Source organism: Vicia villosa, unplaced genomic scaffold (genome assembly GCF_029867415.1).
Source record: "Vicia villosa cultivar HV-30 ecotype Madison, WI unplaced genomic scaffold, Vvil1.0 ctg.002683F_1_1, whole genome shotgun sequence".
Classification (NCBI taxonomy): Eukaryota; Viridiplantae; Streptophyta; class Magnoliopsida; order Fabales; family Fabaceae; genus Vicia; species Vicia villosa.
This window is the reverse complement of record NW_026706003.1, coordinates 138,680-155,530: the sequence shown is the minus strand read 5'-3', so window position 1 is coordinate 155,530 and position 16,851 is coordinate 138,680. Positions and strand designations below refer to the sequence as shown.

General features: G+C 31.6%; 3 protein-coding genes across 3 annotated transcripts; all 3 read right to left on the bottom strand.

Moving 5' to 3' along the window:
• Positions 1 to 5,026: 5,026 nt before the first annotated feature.
• Positions 5,027 to 6,133, bottom strand: LOC131639539 (uncharacterized). The gene has a single exon (XM_058910030.1). The coding sequence runs from the start codon at positions 6,131 to 6,133 to the stop codon at positions 5,027 to 5,029; it is 1,107 nt and encodes a 368-aa protein (XP_058766013.1).
• Positions 6,134 to 12,806: 6,673 nt separating this feature from the next.
• LOC131639538 (uncharacterized) lies at positions 12,807 to 13,793 on the bottom strand. Its single transcript, XM_058910029.1, has one exon. It carries the CDS (start codon positions 13,791 to 13,793, stop codon positions 12,807 to 12,809), a length of 987 nt encoding a protein of 328 aa, XP_058766012.1.
• A 434-nt stretch (positions 13,794 to 14,227) lies between these two features.
• On the bottom strand, positions 14,228 to 15,169 carry LOC131639537 (uncharacterized). Its single transcript, XM_058910028.1, has one exon. The coding sequence runs from the start codon at positions 15,167 to 15,169 to the stop codon at positions 14,228 to 14,230; it is 942 nt and encodes a 313-aa protein (XP_058766011.1).
• Between the last annotated feature and the right edge of the window lie 1,682 nt (positions 15,170 to 16,851).

Here is a 16,851-nt window from a genome sequence, read left to right as displayed (position 1 = left end):
AACTTAAGTCAACACATCTTAATAACAACGACTTATAACAGCAACAACTTCACCTTCAACAACAAATTCGCAACAGCAACAACATCACAACGGCAACTTAATAGCAGCAATAAAACAACATCAACAAACAACTTCAAATCACAACAACTTCTAATGCGACTCAAATGCGACTCAAACGTGCAAATGCATGTGGATACATCGGAGAACAACTCCCAACTTAATCATATACCAGGTTATCGAGGCATTTCAACAACTTAAACAGGGTGCCATCAAGGCCAACTTAATCAGGTGCCATCAAGGCCAACTTAATCAATGCAATGTATGCAACGTTATGAATGACATCCAATCAACAATATCAACAACAACCAAAACAACAACAACCAAAACAACAACTTAAACATGCCTCAATTGCATCAACTTAATCCAACATTGGCCGTTCGACCCACAACTTAAACAACTTTTAACTTTGGCCGTTTAGGCCTACAACTTAATCAATCATATTCAACAACAATTTTAACGACAACAACTAAGCAACAATGACATGTTCAACATCAACACAAAACAACTCAACATTGGTCATAAGACTTATAATCAACAATGTCCATTAAACCGGGACAAAACAACATATTTAATGTACGAGAAAATCCACACATTCTCAAAGCTTAATTACGCACGGAAAGTCGTATCGATTTACCAAAAATTATGCTACTGGTTTTGAAAATAGTTTTACAATATAGAAAATAATTTTAGCTTTCCAACGGTCCAAACGGCGTGTCAAACGGACACCCGAGTCAAAAGTTACGAGATTTCTAAGTTTTCGGAAAGCGCAAACAACGACATCAAACACTGACACAACAAAAACCTCATTACAAACCAATTAAATTTATTTTCAAAACATGAAACTATTTTTATAAGAAAATACACATTATTAGTTTTCTAGCGCTTCAAACGGCGCCTAAAACGGAGTTACGGTTCAAAAGTTATTGAATTTACAAGTTTTGCAAAATGCTGCCGCAACCAGAAAATTGCTGTTACGAAAATACTGTCAAAAAAACCAAAAAAACTGCTGTACGAAAATGCTACTGTCCAGCCACGAAAATCAACATAAAATCCTCATAAATCCATCATTTTTCATGAAACAAATTATTATACAACCTATATACATCATATAGCAACTATTAGGATCATAAAAACAAGATTCTAAGCTTCACTATTTTTCACCAAAATCTCAAATTTTCACCGTTCCGGGCAATTTCACCGGCAATTCAGTCGCACCACAGAAACACCCAAAACATATACAAGGCATCACAATTCATCATCGTTAACATCGTAAATACCGAATTACATTCCGGTCCAATTAATCACATAATTTCAACAATTAATTCCACAACAACACCAAATCATTCAAATACCGCACAGTCCAACAAAACCAACATAGGATAACTCAGTTCAAGGATTTAGATTAATCGACACATCACAACATCACAAAAAATCACAAATTAGCATGTGAACACAATTTAGCAGTAAAAAAATCATACAACCCTAAATCCCACATAAAAGCTATCATACTCCCGGTTATATAATTCGAACCCCACCCTTACCTTATAGTTTGGAGATTGCCTCTAAAAATCTAATGGAGCTCAAGCCTTTGCCACCGTTCAATCTTCTTCCCGTCAAACTCTCATTCCTCTTGGTCTGCAACTTTTGTTCCACGATCTGTTTTCCCAAAACTTCCAAAACCCTTGTTCCTCTTTTTCTGAAATTGTTTTCACGATCTAAATTCCAACCAACTTACAAACCCTTAATTCCATTATTTATTCTTCTAATTCAATAAATCAAATAATAATAATTACTATTATTCCAATAATACTCTTGGGCTTAATATTACACCTCCACATTTCTTCATACCACCCACCACCAAACCAACTTAAATAAATTATAGTCCTCTATAGTAATATTATTTCTAATATTATTCTCCGATTGAACCGACTAATTTCTCGACCATCAATTTAACCGCTCAAAACACCATATAATTCCAATTACGGCTCTTATAAAAATGCCAAAAATCCTAACTTCGACTAATTCCAACAATTAATTCATTATACAATTTAATTAAATAAATAATTAAATTCCGGGTGTTACAATATGCCCTGTATTTTATCTTATAGACCCAGCGACACCCAATAGGCTTCTTACCATAGGGTAAATCCACAACATCCCACGTGTGATTCTCAGCAAGAGCCTGTAGCTCAGTATGCATAGCGTTCTTCCAACAGTCAAACTTAATAGCTTGGTTAAAAGATTTTGGTTCAGTGTGAGAGGATATGGCACAACAAAAATGTTTGTCAGAGGGAAGACATTTATCATATGTGAGTATAGAAGATAAGAGGTATGCATTGTGAGATTCATATGAATGCAATGAATGAGATTTATTTATGGCAGCATAAAAATGATAATCAGCAAGATAACTGGGTGGATTAGAAGCTCTAGATGATTGTCTTATGGGTTGGGAAGGATTGAGATCTGTATGAGATGATGCAAAAGAGGGGGAAGTAGGAATTATAGACTCAAAAGGGTGGGTGTTGGTGGTAGAGTGAGAAGAGTTATATTCACTAGGACCTACTGAGTTAGGATGTTCAATTTTGGATCAGGGCTGAGATTTGTGAGGTTTAAGGAGTCTGAACCTAAAGGAGTGAGAGCAGGTGGATTGATGGGTTCATTTTGCTGGTTATGGGATATAGGAGATGTGACATGACTATGAAGTTCAGCAGGGCTGTCATTATTGACAGAGGTAGCAAGTAAAGTATTATCAGGAGAAAAGGACATGTCAATATCAATACTAGAATTAGACCTGTGCAATTCAGGTAGGTCATCAAGAAAGGAGTGAAAGGTTTTATTAGGCTGTACTTGGTTATTTGAAGAAGAGGGAAGTTGTTCATATCTGAACGGAAAGCTATTTTCATAGAAAACAATATTTCTAGATGTAGCAACCTGCCCTAAAAATTAAGATTTAGAGTCGCCACCTATTCTGAAGGGCGAATAGGAAACCCTACGCAGTTAAGAGATCGGGGGTAAGATTATTATAATCAGGTCGAGGGAAGGTGTTAGGCACCCTCAACCCTTTCCTATTGGCTTTGAATCTAAGGGTCAAGTTTTATGGCTAAAAGTTAAGGTTAATAGCTAAGGAATTGAATAGGGGAAAATTGAGATTTTAGGGAGGGGCACTCGCCTTGGTTATCCAAGTGCCTACGTACCTCCTTATGGAGGATCAGAGTCTACGTAGTTCGGGCACAGGGTTGTACGCCTTTGAATTTGAATTTGAGATGAAGTGGTTTTAAGGCTTTTTGAATGGCCTATCGTAGTTTTGAATAAGGATGAAAATCCGTATTTTGATTTGAAGCGTTTTGAATATTTTGGGCGTACAACCCTGATTTGATATGGCACCATTAGATGCGATGACCAATAGATTTGGTCAGTATAGCTAACGGATTAAGGGGGCATTGCTGGTTACTCAGATCGATAGATTGATCGTCGCGGGCAGCAAATTAGACGTGTTTTAGATTTGTATTTTTATCTCTCGTCTAATGCGACTAATAGCTTTAGTCGGGTCGAGGAGAGAATTACTCGAGAGTTATTTGAATTATTAATAAACAAGTTAATTAAATAAAAATTATTTCTCGTCTACTTGCGACTAATAGGTATAGTCGGTTCGAGGAGAAAATTAAATTAAATTATCAAAATAATAAACAATTAAATAATTAGAAAATTACAAAATTAATTAATTAATTTTATTATTTTTTATTGCAGGGGTGTATGTTGCATTAAGGTAGTAAACCTGGGGGTGTTAAAAGTCATAGGCTGAGCCCATTAAGATTTTGGATCCATGTGGTTAGGTGTGGCGAGGGCATGCGTGTTGTGGTGGATTCGCTTAGATCTAGGCCGTTCGTTCCAATCCGATGGCTTGCATGTTGTCTTGTTTGAGGGAGTAGGATAAGGGTTATGCACCAAATTAAATCCAAGTGCCAAACCATGTGGCCATTGGAGGGCCACATGGCAGTGATCAGGCGGACCACACGGGAGACTAATCTCCCACTTTCTCCAATCCCACTCATTTTGCTCACTTCTTTCTCTCTCTTCATTTGCTCTCTCCCCTCACGCTCTCATCGCTCTCCTCACACAACCCAGAAAACCCTTCCTCCACCGCCGTGCGCCACCGTTAGCAACCCAGTTTTCCGGTTGATATTCAACCGGAAAATTCATACCTTCATGCCACCCAAACCCAGAAACCCCAAATTTGAGCCCTAACCCCCAATCTTAGAATCCCTAGCCCGACAGTATCCAGAAAACGTGATCAAACAAGCATCATATCAAAACTCAAGCTAAGTGCAATCGGATTACCTCTTCGCTTTCAATCTCCGTCTAAATTTCTGATGCGTTTTTTCTGATCTCCTCCGTCTCTTTGCAGGTACAGAGAATCAAAGAAGTGGCCTTCAATCTCCTTTCCGCTTCCTCTCTCCGATCCCTTTTTCTTTTCTGTGTATATCTCTTGCAGGTGTGAATGCGAGGCTTCGAGTTTGCGGCGGAGCAACCCCTTAGCGTTTCTGTAGATTCCTCCTCCTCATCTTATAAATTCTTTTTGATTTATACTTAGGTTTAGGATTCAATTTAGGGAAAGATTAGATTTTAGAGATTGATTAGTTTTTAGGATTTGATTCGATTGTAAATTAGGAATTATTGATTTGTAATTGATTCAAGATTTGATTCAATAAAATTTGTCTAATTTCTGTTTTAACATTCGATTCAATTTCCTTTTTGATCTGAAGTTTGATTCGATTTGCTGAATATTGGCTTGTAGATCCGTTCATGGATGCAGTTATATGTGTGCCATCAGGCAAATTAACATGAACAGGTATGATGTTGGTGCAATTAATGAATGCACTCCTATCAAATGCTATATGGTCCGTTGCCCCTTTATCTAAAATCCACAAATTAGGGTTCTTACCAGTAGAAATGGTTGAATGAGAGGTCATGGAAAATGGGGAGGTGGATATGGAATTGGCTTGAGCATTAAGTTTTGACTATTGGAGGAGTTCAATGATACTGTTGTACTGCTCTTGAGTGAATCCCATTGAAGATATAGTAGACTCCTGTGGGAAGCTTCTGAGGCAAGAGTGACTGTGGAAGCGGAATGATTATTGGTACCAGCACTCTGTGACTTGTTCTTGCCTTTAAAACTAGGTGGAAATCCATGCCTCAAGAAACAAGTTTCCACCCCGTGGTTTGTTCTTCCACAGTGTGTACAAACACGGCTATGACCTCTAGCTCCTGCAAGTCCCTGTGTGTTGTTCTTTGAGTATGGAGGATTGTCATTATAGCTTCCTGAATTGGTTTGTACTTGAAATGCAGTAGTTTCCTCATTGTTATTTTCAGTCGGAATCGTGGCTGCTATAGAACTTTGCATTTCCCGTTCTTGCTGAATAACCAAAGAGAACGCCTTATCAATGTCCGGTAAGGGAATCATCATCATTATATGGGATTTTGAATGAGTAAATTTCTCATTCAAGAACCTAATAACACAATCTTGAGCACGGTAAGTCTGAATGGATGCAATAGCACCGCAAGAACATGGGATGGCGCAAGAACACGCAACAATAGGACGGTAATTATCGAGTTCATCCCATAGAACTTTAAGCTGAGTAAAGTAGTTAGAAACGTCGAGATTACCTTGTCGTAGCTTATACAAGTTCTCTTGAATGTCAGATATGCAAAACAGATCACTATGAGAAAAGCGAGTTTGTAGATTCTTCCATACACCAGTGGCACTATCAATCCACAAAACTGATTTGGCAATATGTTCCGAAATTGAGCAATGAAGCCATACAAGAACCATGGTGTTGCATCGAATCCATGGCGCATAAAGGGGATCAGTAGTTGGAGGTTTGGGCAAGGAGCCATAAATGAACTTCTCCTTATTCTTGGAGATCAAAGCAATATGCCTTGATCTTGACCAACTATGGTAGTTCTTGTCATCCAGTAATGGAGAAACTAGAACGAGTGCTAGGTTTTCATTTGGGTGTAGACAGTAAGGATTTGAGGAATTGGTAGAAAAATCTTGGTAGGTTTGGTAAGCCATTGATGAATTGAGGAATGAAGAACACCGATGGAAAGAAAAGATAAAGAGAAGACGAATCTGCAAATTACAGAAATCCGAAAGGAGAAGAGCATCGGTAAAGAGAAAGAAAGATAAGGAATCAATGGCTACCAGAGCTTAGTAGCTCTGATACCATGATAATGGCACATTGAAAAAGCACGCAAGCCATGAAAGAAGAGAAAAGAATGAATAACAATGGTGATAACATATGCTGTGAAGAAGATGATGATGAAATGATAAAATTCTTCTATTATTCATTGAATAAAGAAATGGTATAGTATTAGTATATATACAATAAGCAATAACCAATATGTAACTAACATTCCGCGTGTGTGGCTAGGATTAGAAGAAGAATAAAGGGAAATAAGCTACTATCTATGCTAACATTTTTTAAACTGAAGAAGTGTTGGAGTAGTTTGTTCTTGACCAACCTAATCAAACAAATTATCAATTACCATACTATCATCATAAGCAAAATAACCAAGAGTACATCTACAAAACTAAAACAGTTCATAAAAGTCACCAAATCAAGCTTTCTACTTACATCATGCAGAATTATTTCCTTCTGATAGTATCCATTGTAAGTTGAATCCATTGTCAGTTGCAAACTAGTAATATTAGTTAAGCATGAGCACCATTAACTGACATGAAAAATGCAACAATCAATTATCAATAAATAGTAATCATGGAGTAAAAGTAACAAACCCACTTATCAAAGAAACAAATCAACCTTAAAAATAAAATCCATGCTAGACAATTAATAAAGATAAAATCATTCGAAGTAACTAAACTAACATTGTGAACACAGAAATTGAAAATAAAATTAACAGAGGCGCATTTCAAACAAACAAAGAATTAGAATTCAATAATTGAAAGAAAACCTAGATAAAGAGGAATTGAATCATTTTGGAGTAGCATAGAATAACCAAAGGCAACGATTTAAGTTTGATCTGAACTTGAAGATGATGAAAATAAAAAACATTGAGAGAAAACTTATGATTCGAAATATTGAGATATTGTAATATGGGAAAAAAAGATAATGGAGAGATATTGTAATATGGGAAAAAGAAGATAATAGAGAGAAAACGAAGACAAATGGGAAACTAAAAAAAGTTAATTTATATAATTGGTTATGCAAAATGATAGGGTTTATGATAGGGTTTAGGGTTGGATGATGTTGGTTTCCCAAAAATTTCTATAGAAAAGAATGAAATTGAAAATAATTGAATTGTGAACTTAAATGACGGTATTGAAATATGTACGCATGCTTGGATCATCGTTTTCTAAAAGAACCATAAATATTTTGAATATTTTTGCCAAACATGCATGGGAATTATTATTAGGCTTACAAATTGTCTATGTTGTCCTTAAAATTAAACATCTTATTACGTTTTCTAAAGGGTGTGAAAGTGATTTTAGTAGTATGTTACTTTATCATATTAATTAGTAGTATGTTACTTTATTATATTAATAATAGATGTTTATTAAAAATATTTTAATTAATTTAGATTCAATCAATCGATACACAAAGATTCATAAATAAATAGTTTACTCTATTTTTACTAACCATGTTTTTTTTATTAAAAAAAATTAATTTTTAGTTTGTTTAGTTAAATCAATTTTTAATTTTTGTAATCAATCATTTAAATAAATTTAAGAGAAATATTGATTACATAAGGAAAAAAAAAGTTGTTATAAAACATAAGCGACTCTATTTAGAAAAAATAGAAAAAATAAAAACTTTTAAGAACATTTTGATAATGTTTTCTCTTTTTACAATGTTTCTTTAAAATTTTAATTATATATATTAACTATTACTTAGATCCGTGCGAGACACGGGTTAAATATTTTTTAAGTAAAAAATTTCATTTTCAAAACACTTATAATTTATAAATTTTACTTATAGTTAGATTACTATTGTATAGATATCACTGTTATTAATAATATACATAAAAAAGTTTTACTTAACTAATTTATTAATAATTTATGTAAGTTTTAAAAAAAATTAACTCGTTAAATAATTGTATAAACTGTTGACTTTTTTCCACTTATAAAAATATTTGCAAATTATTCTCGTTTATAAAAATAATTGTATCATCAGTTGACTTTTTCCATTTATAAAAATATTTATAACTTATTACAGTTTATAATATTAATAATAATAATTGTATCAATAGTAAACTTTTTCATGTTTATAAAAAAATTTGTAACTTATTCCCGTTTATATAATTGAATTAATTAATTAATATTTTAAATATCTCCCATAAAATTAAATATGAGTATTATCAATTAAATGATAATTAAAACTATAGTAAAAATCTTTAAATATAAAGAAACATCAAATCTATTTGGAGTACGGCGGGTCGCGCAACCTTATTATAAAGGGGACAACTTCTCTACTCATCACAAAAAGTTGGGTAGTGTACCTCCAACCAATCACATAATTCCATTTAATTTAACACATTTAATTATTTGTTAAAATACTAAATATAAACGTTGTTTTCAATGCATTTTACAAAGGAGGTAACATTACCCAACTTTTTGAGTTGTGTAGATAAGAATTCACCTATTATAAATAGTAAATAATTATGTTAAAGTAATGATTAAAAAATATTGATAACAAATATACTATTAAAAATAATAAATAAAAATAGATCAATTTCTGCTTGTGATCTAAATATGAATTAATTGTATAGTGTAGAGTTATTTTATTAATTTTTAAAGGGAAATTGTGTTAATTCAATAAAATTAGATATACAAATTAACTAGTCTCGGCCCCTTGTATTGTCTATTTTAGTAGAAAAATAAATTAAATAATAAAAAATTAAGTAGTCTCGGTTTCTAGGGCATGACTATTTTAAGTAGTCTCGACCCGTAGAAAATGTATAAAATAGAGCTTTTATTTAATATATAATAAAATAAATTGAATAAAAAGAATGACAAATTTGTGTTTTTTATAAGAAAGTTGGGTTTTTCATACATCATAAATGTCTCAAGTCTAAAATAAATCATTTTTAGTAATTTTTAGTATAAATACAATTTGCATAGGTATATAATTATGTAATTTTAATGTACGTATTTCTAATACTAAATTAAAATATATCATAAATATTAAGTTATATTTTAGTTTTAGACTAAAACCTGTTTTAATATAAATCTACTCAATAATAATATGTAATAAAGTTATAACATCTCATTCACTAAAATAAAACAAAAATGTCAAACTACATTTGCCTCTAAAATAATTTACTAACACAAATAAAAATGACTCTTATGATATTTCTTATGATATTTGAAGATAAAAATTTGAATATAAATTTAGAATTAATGTTAAAATTTTATCATAAAAATTGCTAACATTTTTTGATGTCAATTTTATTTTTTCTTGTATCATATCATATATCATTTTCTATCAGATATATGATATTTTTGTTTAAAAAGAATTATAAAAAAAATCATACTTAATTGATTGAATCAATTTTTATAAAGCAAAATGATCTAGTCTAAAAAATTAACGTTCTAAATCAAAAACAAATTTGAAAATTAAAATAAAATAAAATTAATTAATTTGATATTCTATTAATAAGTATTTACGTGAATTACATATATATATATATATATATATATATATATATATATATATATATATATATATATATATATATATACATATATATATATATATATATATATATATATATATATATATATAAGAAAATAAATAAAAAATGATGGACTATAACATATTACCTTTTAGTTAGATGGACTAATCTAATTTAATAATTATATAATTTAGCGATTCAAATCTATAATTTTGCATCTTTTAACATAATTTTTTTCTAATATAAATTTATTATTGGTAATGTAACAATATTCTAATTATTTTAAGATAATTTGAATTAAATATTAAATAAATATTTCTTTTATTATTAGTTTGAAATTAAAACTAATCAACTTAATTTATTGAATCAATTTTTATAGTATCAAAATGATCTTGTAAAAATTGTGTATTCATATATTATTATTGTCCGTGCTTTTTATCATAAAAATATTACTAACGGTTATTGTCATTAAATTATTGCTTCCAATTTCTTATAATCATTCAATTAATATTTTCATATTATCATTCAATTATTGTTTTTTTATAAAATAAATTATGAATTTCCTTTCTTTTGAATATCATTGTATTTTTATTAGTAAATAAAAATAAACTACTTATTTGAAAAGAAATTAAAAAATAATTTATTATTGAAGAATTTATTTACTGAGGGAAATTTATTGTTTTTTAAGTAAATAAAATATATATGGAAGGATAAATTAATTATGGAAGCAGAGATTATAAACTAATATATTATTTAAAGGTAAATCATATTAGTTATTGAAGGATATATTTTAACATAATATATAAAAGATATTATTTTCTAATTATAGTAAATATACTATAAATATTAAATTTGAGGTAAAAAATAATTTTAATTACTATAAAAAAAATAAGTAGCTATAAAAATCTTAAAAGCATAATTATGAGAATGTTCCAATAAATCATGTTATTCTATATATAAAACATTTACTTATAATAAATTTATATAATTATGAAAATATATAATTATTGATTTTATTTTATTGAAAAAAAGAAATTTAAAAAACGTAACTATTTCCAATACACTTAAAGAAAATTAAATAATGTTAAAAAAATTGAAATATTAACGGTAAGAAAATATAATATATAATTAAAAAAAGAAAAAAAATTAAAAATTAAATTATAAATTAAAAAAATTCCATGTAGATTATAAAAATAAAAAAATACCTCATGGAAAATATCAAAATAATTTGAAAAAGAAAAAAATTTATATGTTAAAAAAAAATTTATAACTCATCTTAAAAATTTTATAATTCATAAATCATAACTTAAAGCAAAAAGATACAATTAGAATAATAAAGTCAACAGATAAAAATTAACGGCGGATGTGAATCAATCAATTATTATAAATATTAATAAAAAAATTAATGAAAACAAATTAATGCAAAAAAAATTCTTCACCCCAACTTGAGCTTTTGCCATTGACATCTATTGTTGTATTAAATAGATAAAAGCAAAAAAAAAAAATCAAGAAGAAAAACAGATTTTATTTCTATAAGGGAATGATGTATCAAATACCAATAATTGGTTTATTACTGCAAATCAAAATTCAACAAAAACCAGCCAAAACATTTATGGTGAATTCTTATTTACCCAACTCAAAAAGTTGGGTAAGGTTACCTCCTTTGTAAAATGTTTTGAAAACAACAAACATTTATAGTATTTTAATAAATAATTAAATGTGTTAAATGAGATGGAGTCATATGATTGGTTGGAGGTACACTACCCATCTTTTTGTGATGGGTAGAGAAGTTGTCCCCAACATTTATTTGTTTTCGGAAACTGTAAATCTTTCTAAGACCATGTACAATAGCAACACTCAACACCCACTTTTTCAACTTCCAACACTCCACATCATTTTCTCTTTCTTCCACCTAATAACTCAACACCCATTCAACTTTTACCCTCTCCAATGGTTTTTCACTCAACACCCTACCCCACCACTTTTTATTTTCATATTCTTATTTAAATTTTATTTTTATTTTTATGATTACATAAAATTACAATTATCGATTAAAATTAAATTAAAATAATAAATACTTAATAATTTATTTTTTAATTTTTTGTAATAAAAACAAAATTTATTTAAATAATTGGATACGATACAAATCATCTTAAATTAATTTAAACTACAACACACAATTAACGTAATTAGTACGTTACAAATAATTTAAAATGCAATACAACACACAAGTAACGTAATTAGTACGATACAAATAATTTAAAATGCAATACAACACACAAATAATTCAATCACGGAACATTCCAAATTTTGTCCATATGTGCTTCACTACAGGGCCGGCCCAAACAATTTGGAGGCCCCGTTCTATTTTAAAATTAAGCCTTTAATAAATAAAACATGACAAATTAAAAAAAAATATCATATTTCGTTTAAATTGTAAAAAATAAAATTAAATATATAAAGATAAAAATAATATAGAAATATTTTATAGAAATTTGACTCGTCGAAGTTTACATTTTTTGCATTTTTCTACTCTTACCATCTTTGATTTATAGAAAAATTTATATTATTTAATGAAAGGAAATAATTCTTTAAACAAAAATGTTTTATTTAATAATCAACCAACAAAGTGAAATTACAAATTTTTATGTCTCACAACTACTATTCTTAATTTATTAATATGTCGATTCCGAATAATAGAAAATATAAATATTTTCAAATTTATATTTTAAAATTTTTCATACATCTATAAAATATAATAATAAAAAAAATTAATTAAGTTAATTACAATATTAAATTTTAAATAAAATAAAATATATTTATTTAGGTTGTAGGCTGAGAGATAAGATTTACTTCAATATATTAATAAAAGAAAAAGTTGAGTAAATTAATTGCAACATTAAAACGTAAAGACTGTATGTTTTAAAAACTATGCTGCATGAAAAATTTGAGAATCGAACAGAAGTCCTACAACTTAAATAACATTTCAGTTACCGCTCTGCTAGACTACAACATATGATATATAATGGAATTAAAGGTATATAATATATATTTTAATTTATATTAAGCCCCTTTTTAAAATTTGAGGCCCTAAAAAATCGGAGGCCCTGTGTGGTAGCACTTCTTGCACCCCCACAGGGCCGGTCCTGCTTCACTAGATCGGCTTGCAATTCTTGATGAACATTTGGATCACGGAACTCTGATCTAGCACGCACATGATTTGCAAAAGGGGGTAACACCTCGGTCGAGTATGGTTGTGGTGCACTAGATCCACTTTCCCCAGATTGCTCAAAATCGGTCCAACGTTGAGAATATGAATCTCGTTCATCCTCAACAATCATATTATGTAATATGATGCATGACCTCATGATGATACCCAAATCAGCTATGTCCCACAAGCGAGCTGGTTCACGGATGATTTTAAATCGAGCTTGGAGCACTCCAAATGCACGTTCGATGTCCTTCCGACATCCCTCCTGAAATTTTGCAAATAATTTATCGGGTTCACTTTGAGGAAGTCTAATCGATTTGACGAAATTTGGATAAGAAGGGTAGATACCATCAGCTAGATAGTATGCCATATTATATGGACGTTGATTCACAAAGAAATTCACACTTGGAGCCTTTCCCTGTTCCACGTCATCAAACACTGGTGACCGGTCTAGAACGTTTATATCGTTCAACGTTCCCGGACATCCAAAAAAGGCATGCCAGATCCATAGGTCATGAGATGCAACTGCTTCAAGAATAACTGTGGTGGTTCCCTTATCCCCTCTAGTAAATTGTCCTTCCCATGCTTTAGGACAATTTTTCCACTCCCAGTGCATGCAGTCAATACTCCCAATCATCCCTGGGAACCCTCGCATTTCACTAACATGCAGTATTCTTTGCAGGTCATCTTGGGTTGGTGCTCTCAGATACACTTGCTCGTACAAGCATATGATTCCTTTACAGAGTCTACGTAAGCACTCCAATGCTGTAGTACCTCCTATTTTGATGTACTCATCGACCGCATCTGCTGCCACACCATATGCTAACATTCGAATTGCTGTGGTACATTTTGCTAAGGGTGATATACCTTCTTTATTGGCTGCATCAACTCGCTGGGTGAAGTAGTTATCACTACTTGAAAGGTCCCCAAAGATTCGAAATAATTTATTGTATAGAGTTAATTATCAGATAAGGATTAGATTCGAATTGGGTGGTGGACCACTGACGGATTCGAAATAACAATAATTAAAGCAAACACTACACTGGCATATTGAAACAATAATAATTAAAGCAAACACTACACTGGCATATTGAAACAACAATAATTAAAGCAAACACTACACTGGCATATTGAAACAATAATAATTAAAGCAAACACTACATTGGCATATTGAAACAACAATAATTAAAGCAAACACTACACTGGCATATTGAAACAACAATAATTAAAGCAAACACTACACTGACAAATACTTCATTGAAATTAATTATCAAACAGTTCTGCCTCCAACTTTTTCAACAGCTGTTTCTTCCGGTCATCTAGATGCTCTTCGGAAGTTAGCTTTAGATACATCTTCATTTTCTTAGTTTTAGTCTTTTCCAAGGCTATATTGTTAGCCTGTTGTTGCATCAAGGCTATGTTGTCCAATCGTTCAAGCTCTTTCGTCTTGAATTCTTTGTATTCAGCCCATTCTTTGTCCACCACCTCCGAGGCATATTTCTTGCTTTTCTTTTTACCCTTTTTTTTAGCTGCCTCCCTTCCTATAGGATAAGCACTGGATTCTACAGTGTTTGAGCCACATGCATCACTCTCGCGAGATCTCTTAGATCCACTACTTCCTGAGCCAATATTTCCTCCTACTTGACTACCATAACGTGGTTGATCACGGAGAGCGTGCCATTCTTCCATTAAAGTGAATCTAACATTCTTCCCACATGCATATAATTCCTGCGCTTTTGCCAAAACATCATTCTCCGACCAACCACTTCCTTGCATACGCTTAGCGCCATCATAAGCGCCAATCCATTTACCCAACATTTTGTTCATATAATTAAAACGGTTTCGGCATGCAGGTCCATCACGCGGAGGATCGAATGAGCAATGCTCATTACAATACTCATCAATTTTACCCCAATATGTTTCACCTTTCTGGTTTCTCCCGACAACACTGCTTGTTCCAAATTTAATCCACCCACTAATTAGCACCAAATTTTGTTCAGTGTTCCATGCTGGTTGCTGAGTTTTCCTGCTCTTAGGAGTTGAATCCAGTGAATTTGGAGCGACTTCATTAGAAACTATCATGCCACCAATAGTTAGTTGTGTTGAAAATTCGGGAAATTCAGGTACACCACCACTTGGAAAATTTGCATTCTCCATTGTCACATAACCATTAAATGGGGGTGTTTGAGATAGATTTCTCGGCATAGATCCATAATATGGTTGAAAGTTTGGAACAGAGGATGACTGGTTGAAATTTGGTGGAAAACCAAAATTAGGTATGTTTTGAGGATGTTGGTTGGAAAATTGATTTGGATTTTGATAATAGTTGGGATATTGATAATTGTTGGGATTTTGAAAATTGTTGGGATTTTGGTTAAATGGAAAATTAGCAGAATTTTGAGTGTTAAAATGATTATTGGGATCCATTTCACTAAAAAAAGACACTTAACTTCAAAATAAACACTAATAGAAAGATAATAATAAGATTAAGATAGTGAAAAACTTAGTTTTTTTTTCTGTGTCCAAATCAAATGAACCAAGTCTCTATTTATAGAGAAAAAAAATCATGAATTTTGGTAAAAAAAAAAATAAAAAAAATAAATTTGCAACGAAATAATTGAGTTCAAAGTATTAAATGGATAAAAATCTGGCCAGCCAATCAAGCCCAGCCACGTGGCTCCACTTATCCCTTTTCTCTTTCTCTCTCCGCGTGGGATAAAGCCCACTCTCACTGCCAGCGCGTGGCTCACACGCGCCTGTTTTGGGCCAATCAGCAGCTGCCACCTCGTTCCCTGCGTCAGTGTACATTGTGTTGAGTTTTCTCAACATCTCTCTCCTCCAACACACACTCAACACTACTCTAAACACCCATTGCACATGATTTTGCCATGTTGAGTTTAAATAAACACACCATTGCACATGGTCTAATACAAATACTATAACACACGTTTAACTAAATCTGTACTTGAAGTGAAGTAATTTATATCTGCACTCAATTTCTTCGTGCTTGTAGTTCAGGCTTCTGTCTTGCAGCCTTTTTCAGTGAAGTAATTTATATCTGCACTCAATTTCTTCGTGCTTGCAGTTCAAGCTTCTGTCTTGCAGCCTTTTTCAGACCAAATGATGTCCACCACATCAGTCACGTTATGCATCCATAGCTCAGGCTGTCCATACTCTAGAATCGAAAAATTGGAATCCATCATACAACAACGCTTAAGCTATTATATTATGTAACATACAACAAACAATAATAGCAAATAAATTTGAGATATAAGTTATATGGTAAAACAAATATATTTTAAATAAATCCACAGAGATCACTTTGTCACAATGTTCCTGTTGTATTAAACCTAAACCAATTTGGTAACGGATGCTTAAGCATTGCAATATGAGGATTGAAAGTTGCATTTATTTGCAAATTGAAACAATTTGGTAAAGGATGCTTAAGCATATACTTTATGTGTTTCAACAACAACCTGGAAAATAAGCATGCTAAATTTCTTTACCAAACAAATGGTTCCATGATATCTAAGTTTACATGTGACTGATTATAAAATTAAATCATTTCATGTGCCATTTTTTAATCATGTAAGCAAGCTTTCAATTGTTATAATTCATAATGTTAAGAGTCCCACATCGGACAATATATGGCCTAAACATGTCCTTATAAGTGGGGGCAATCCTCACCCTACAAGCCGGTTTTGTAGGGTTGAGTTAGGCCCAACCACACTTCTTAACATGGTATCAAGAGCCTCGTTTAAGATCCGGTGGGCCACCTTCTATGGTTTCCGTTATCGGGTCACCCGCCATTTATTTCCACGCTCCAGTTGTCTAGTCCTGGGCGTGAGGGGGTGTGTTAAGAGTTCCACATCGAACAATATATGGCC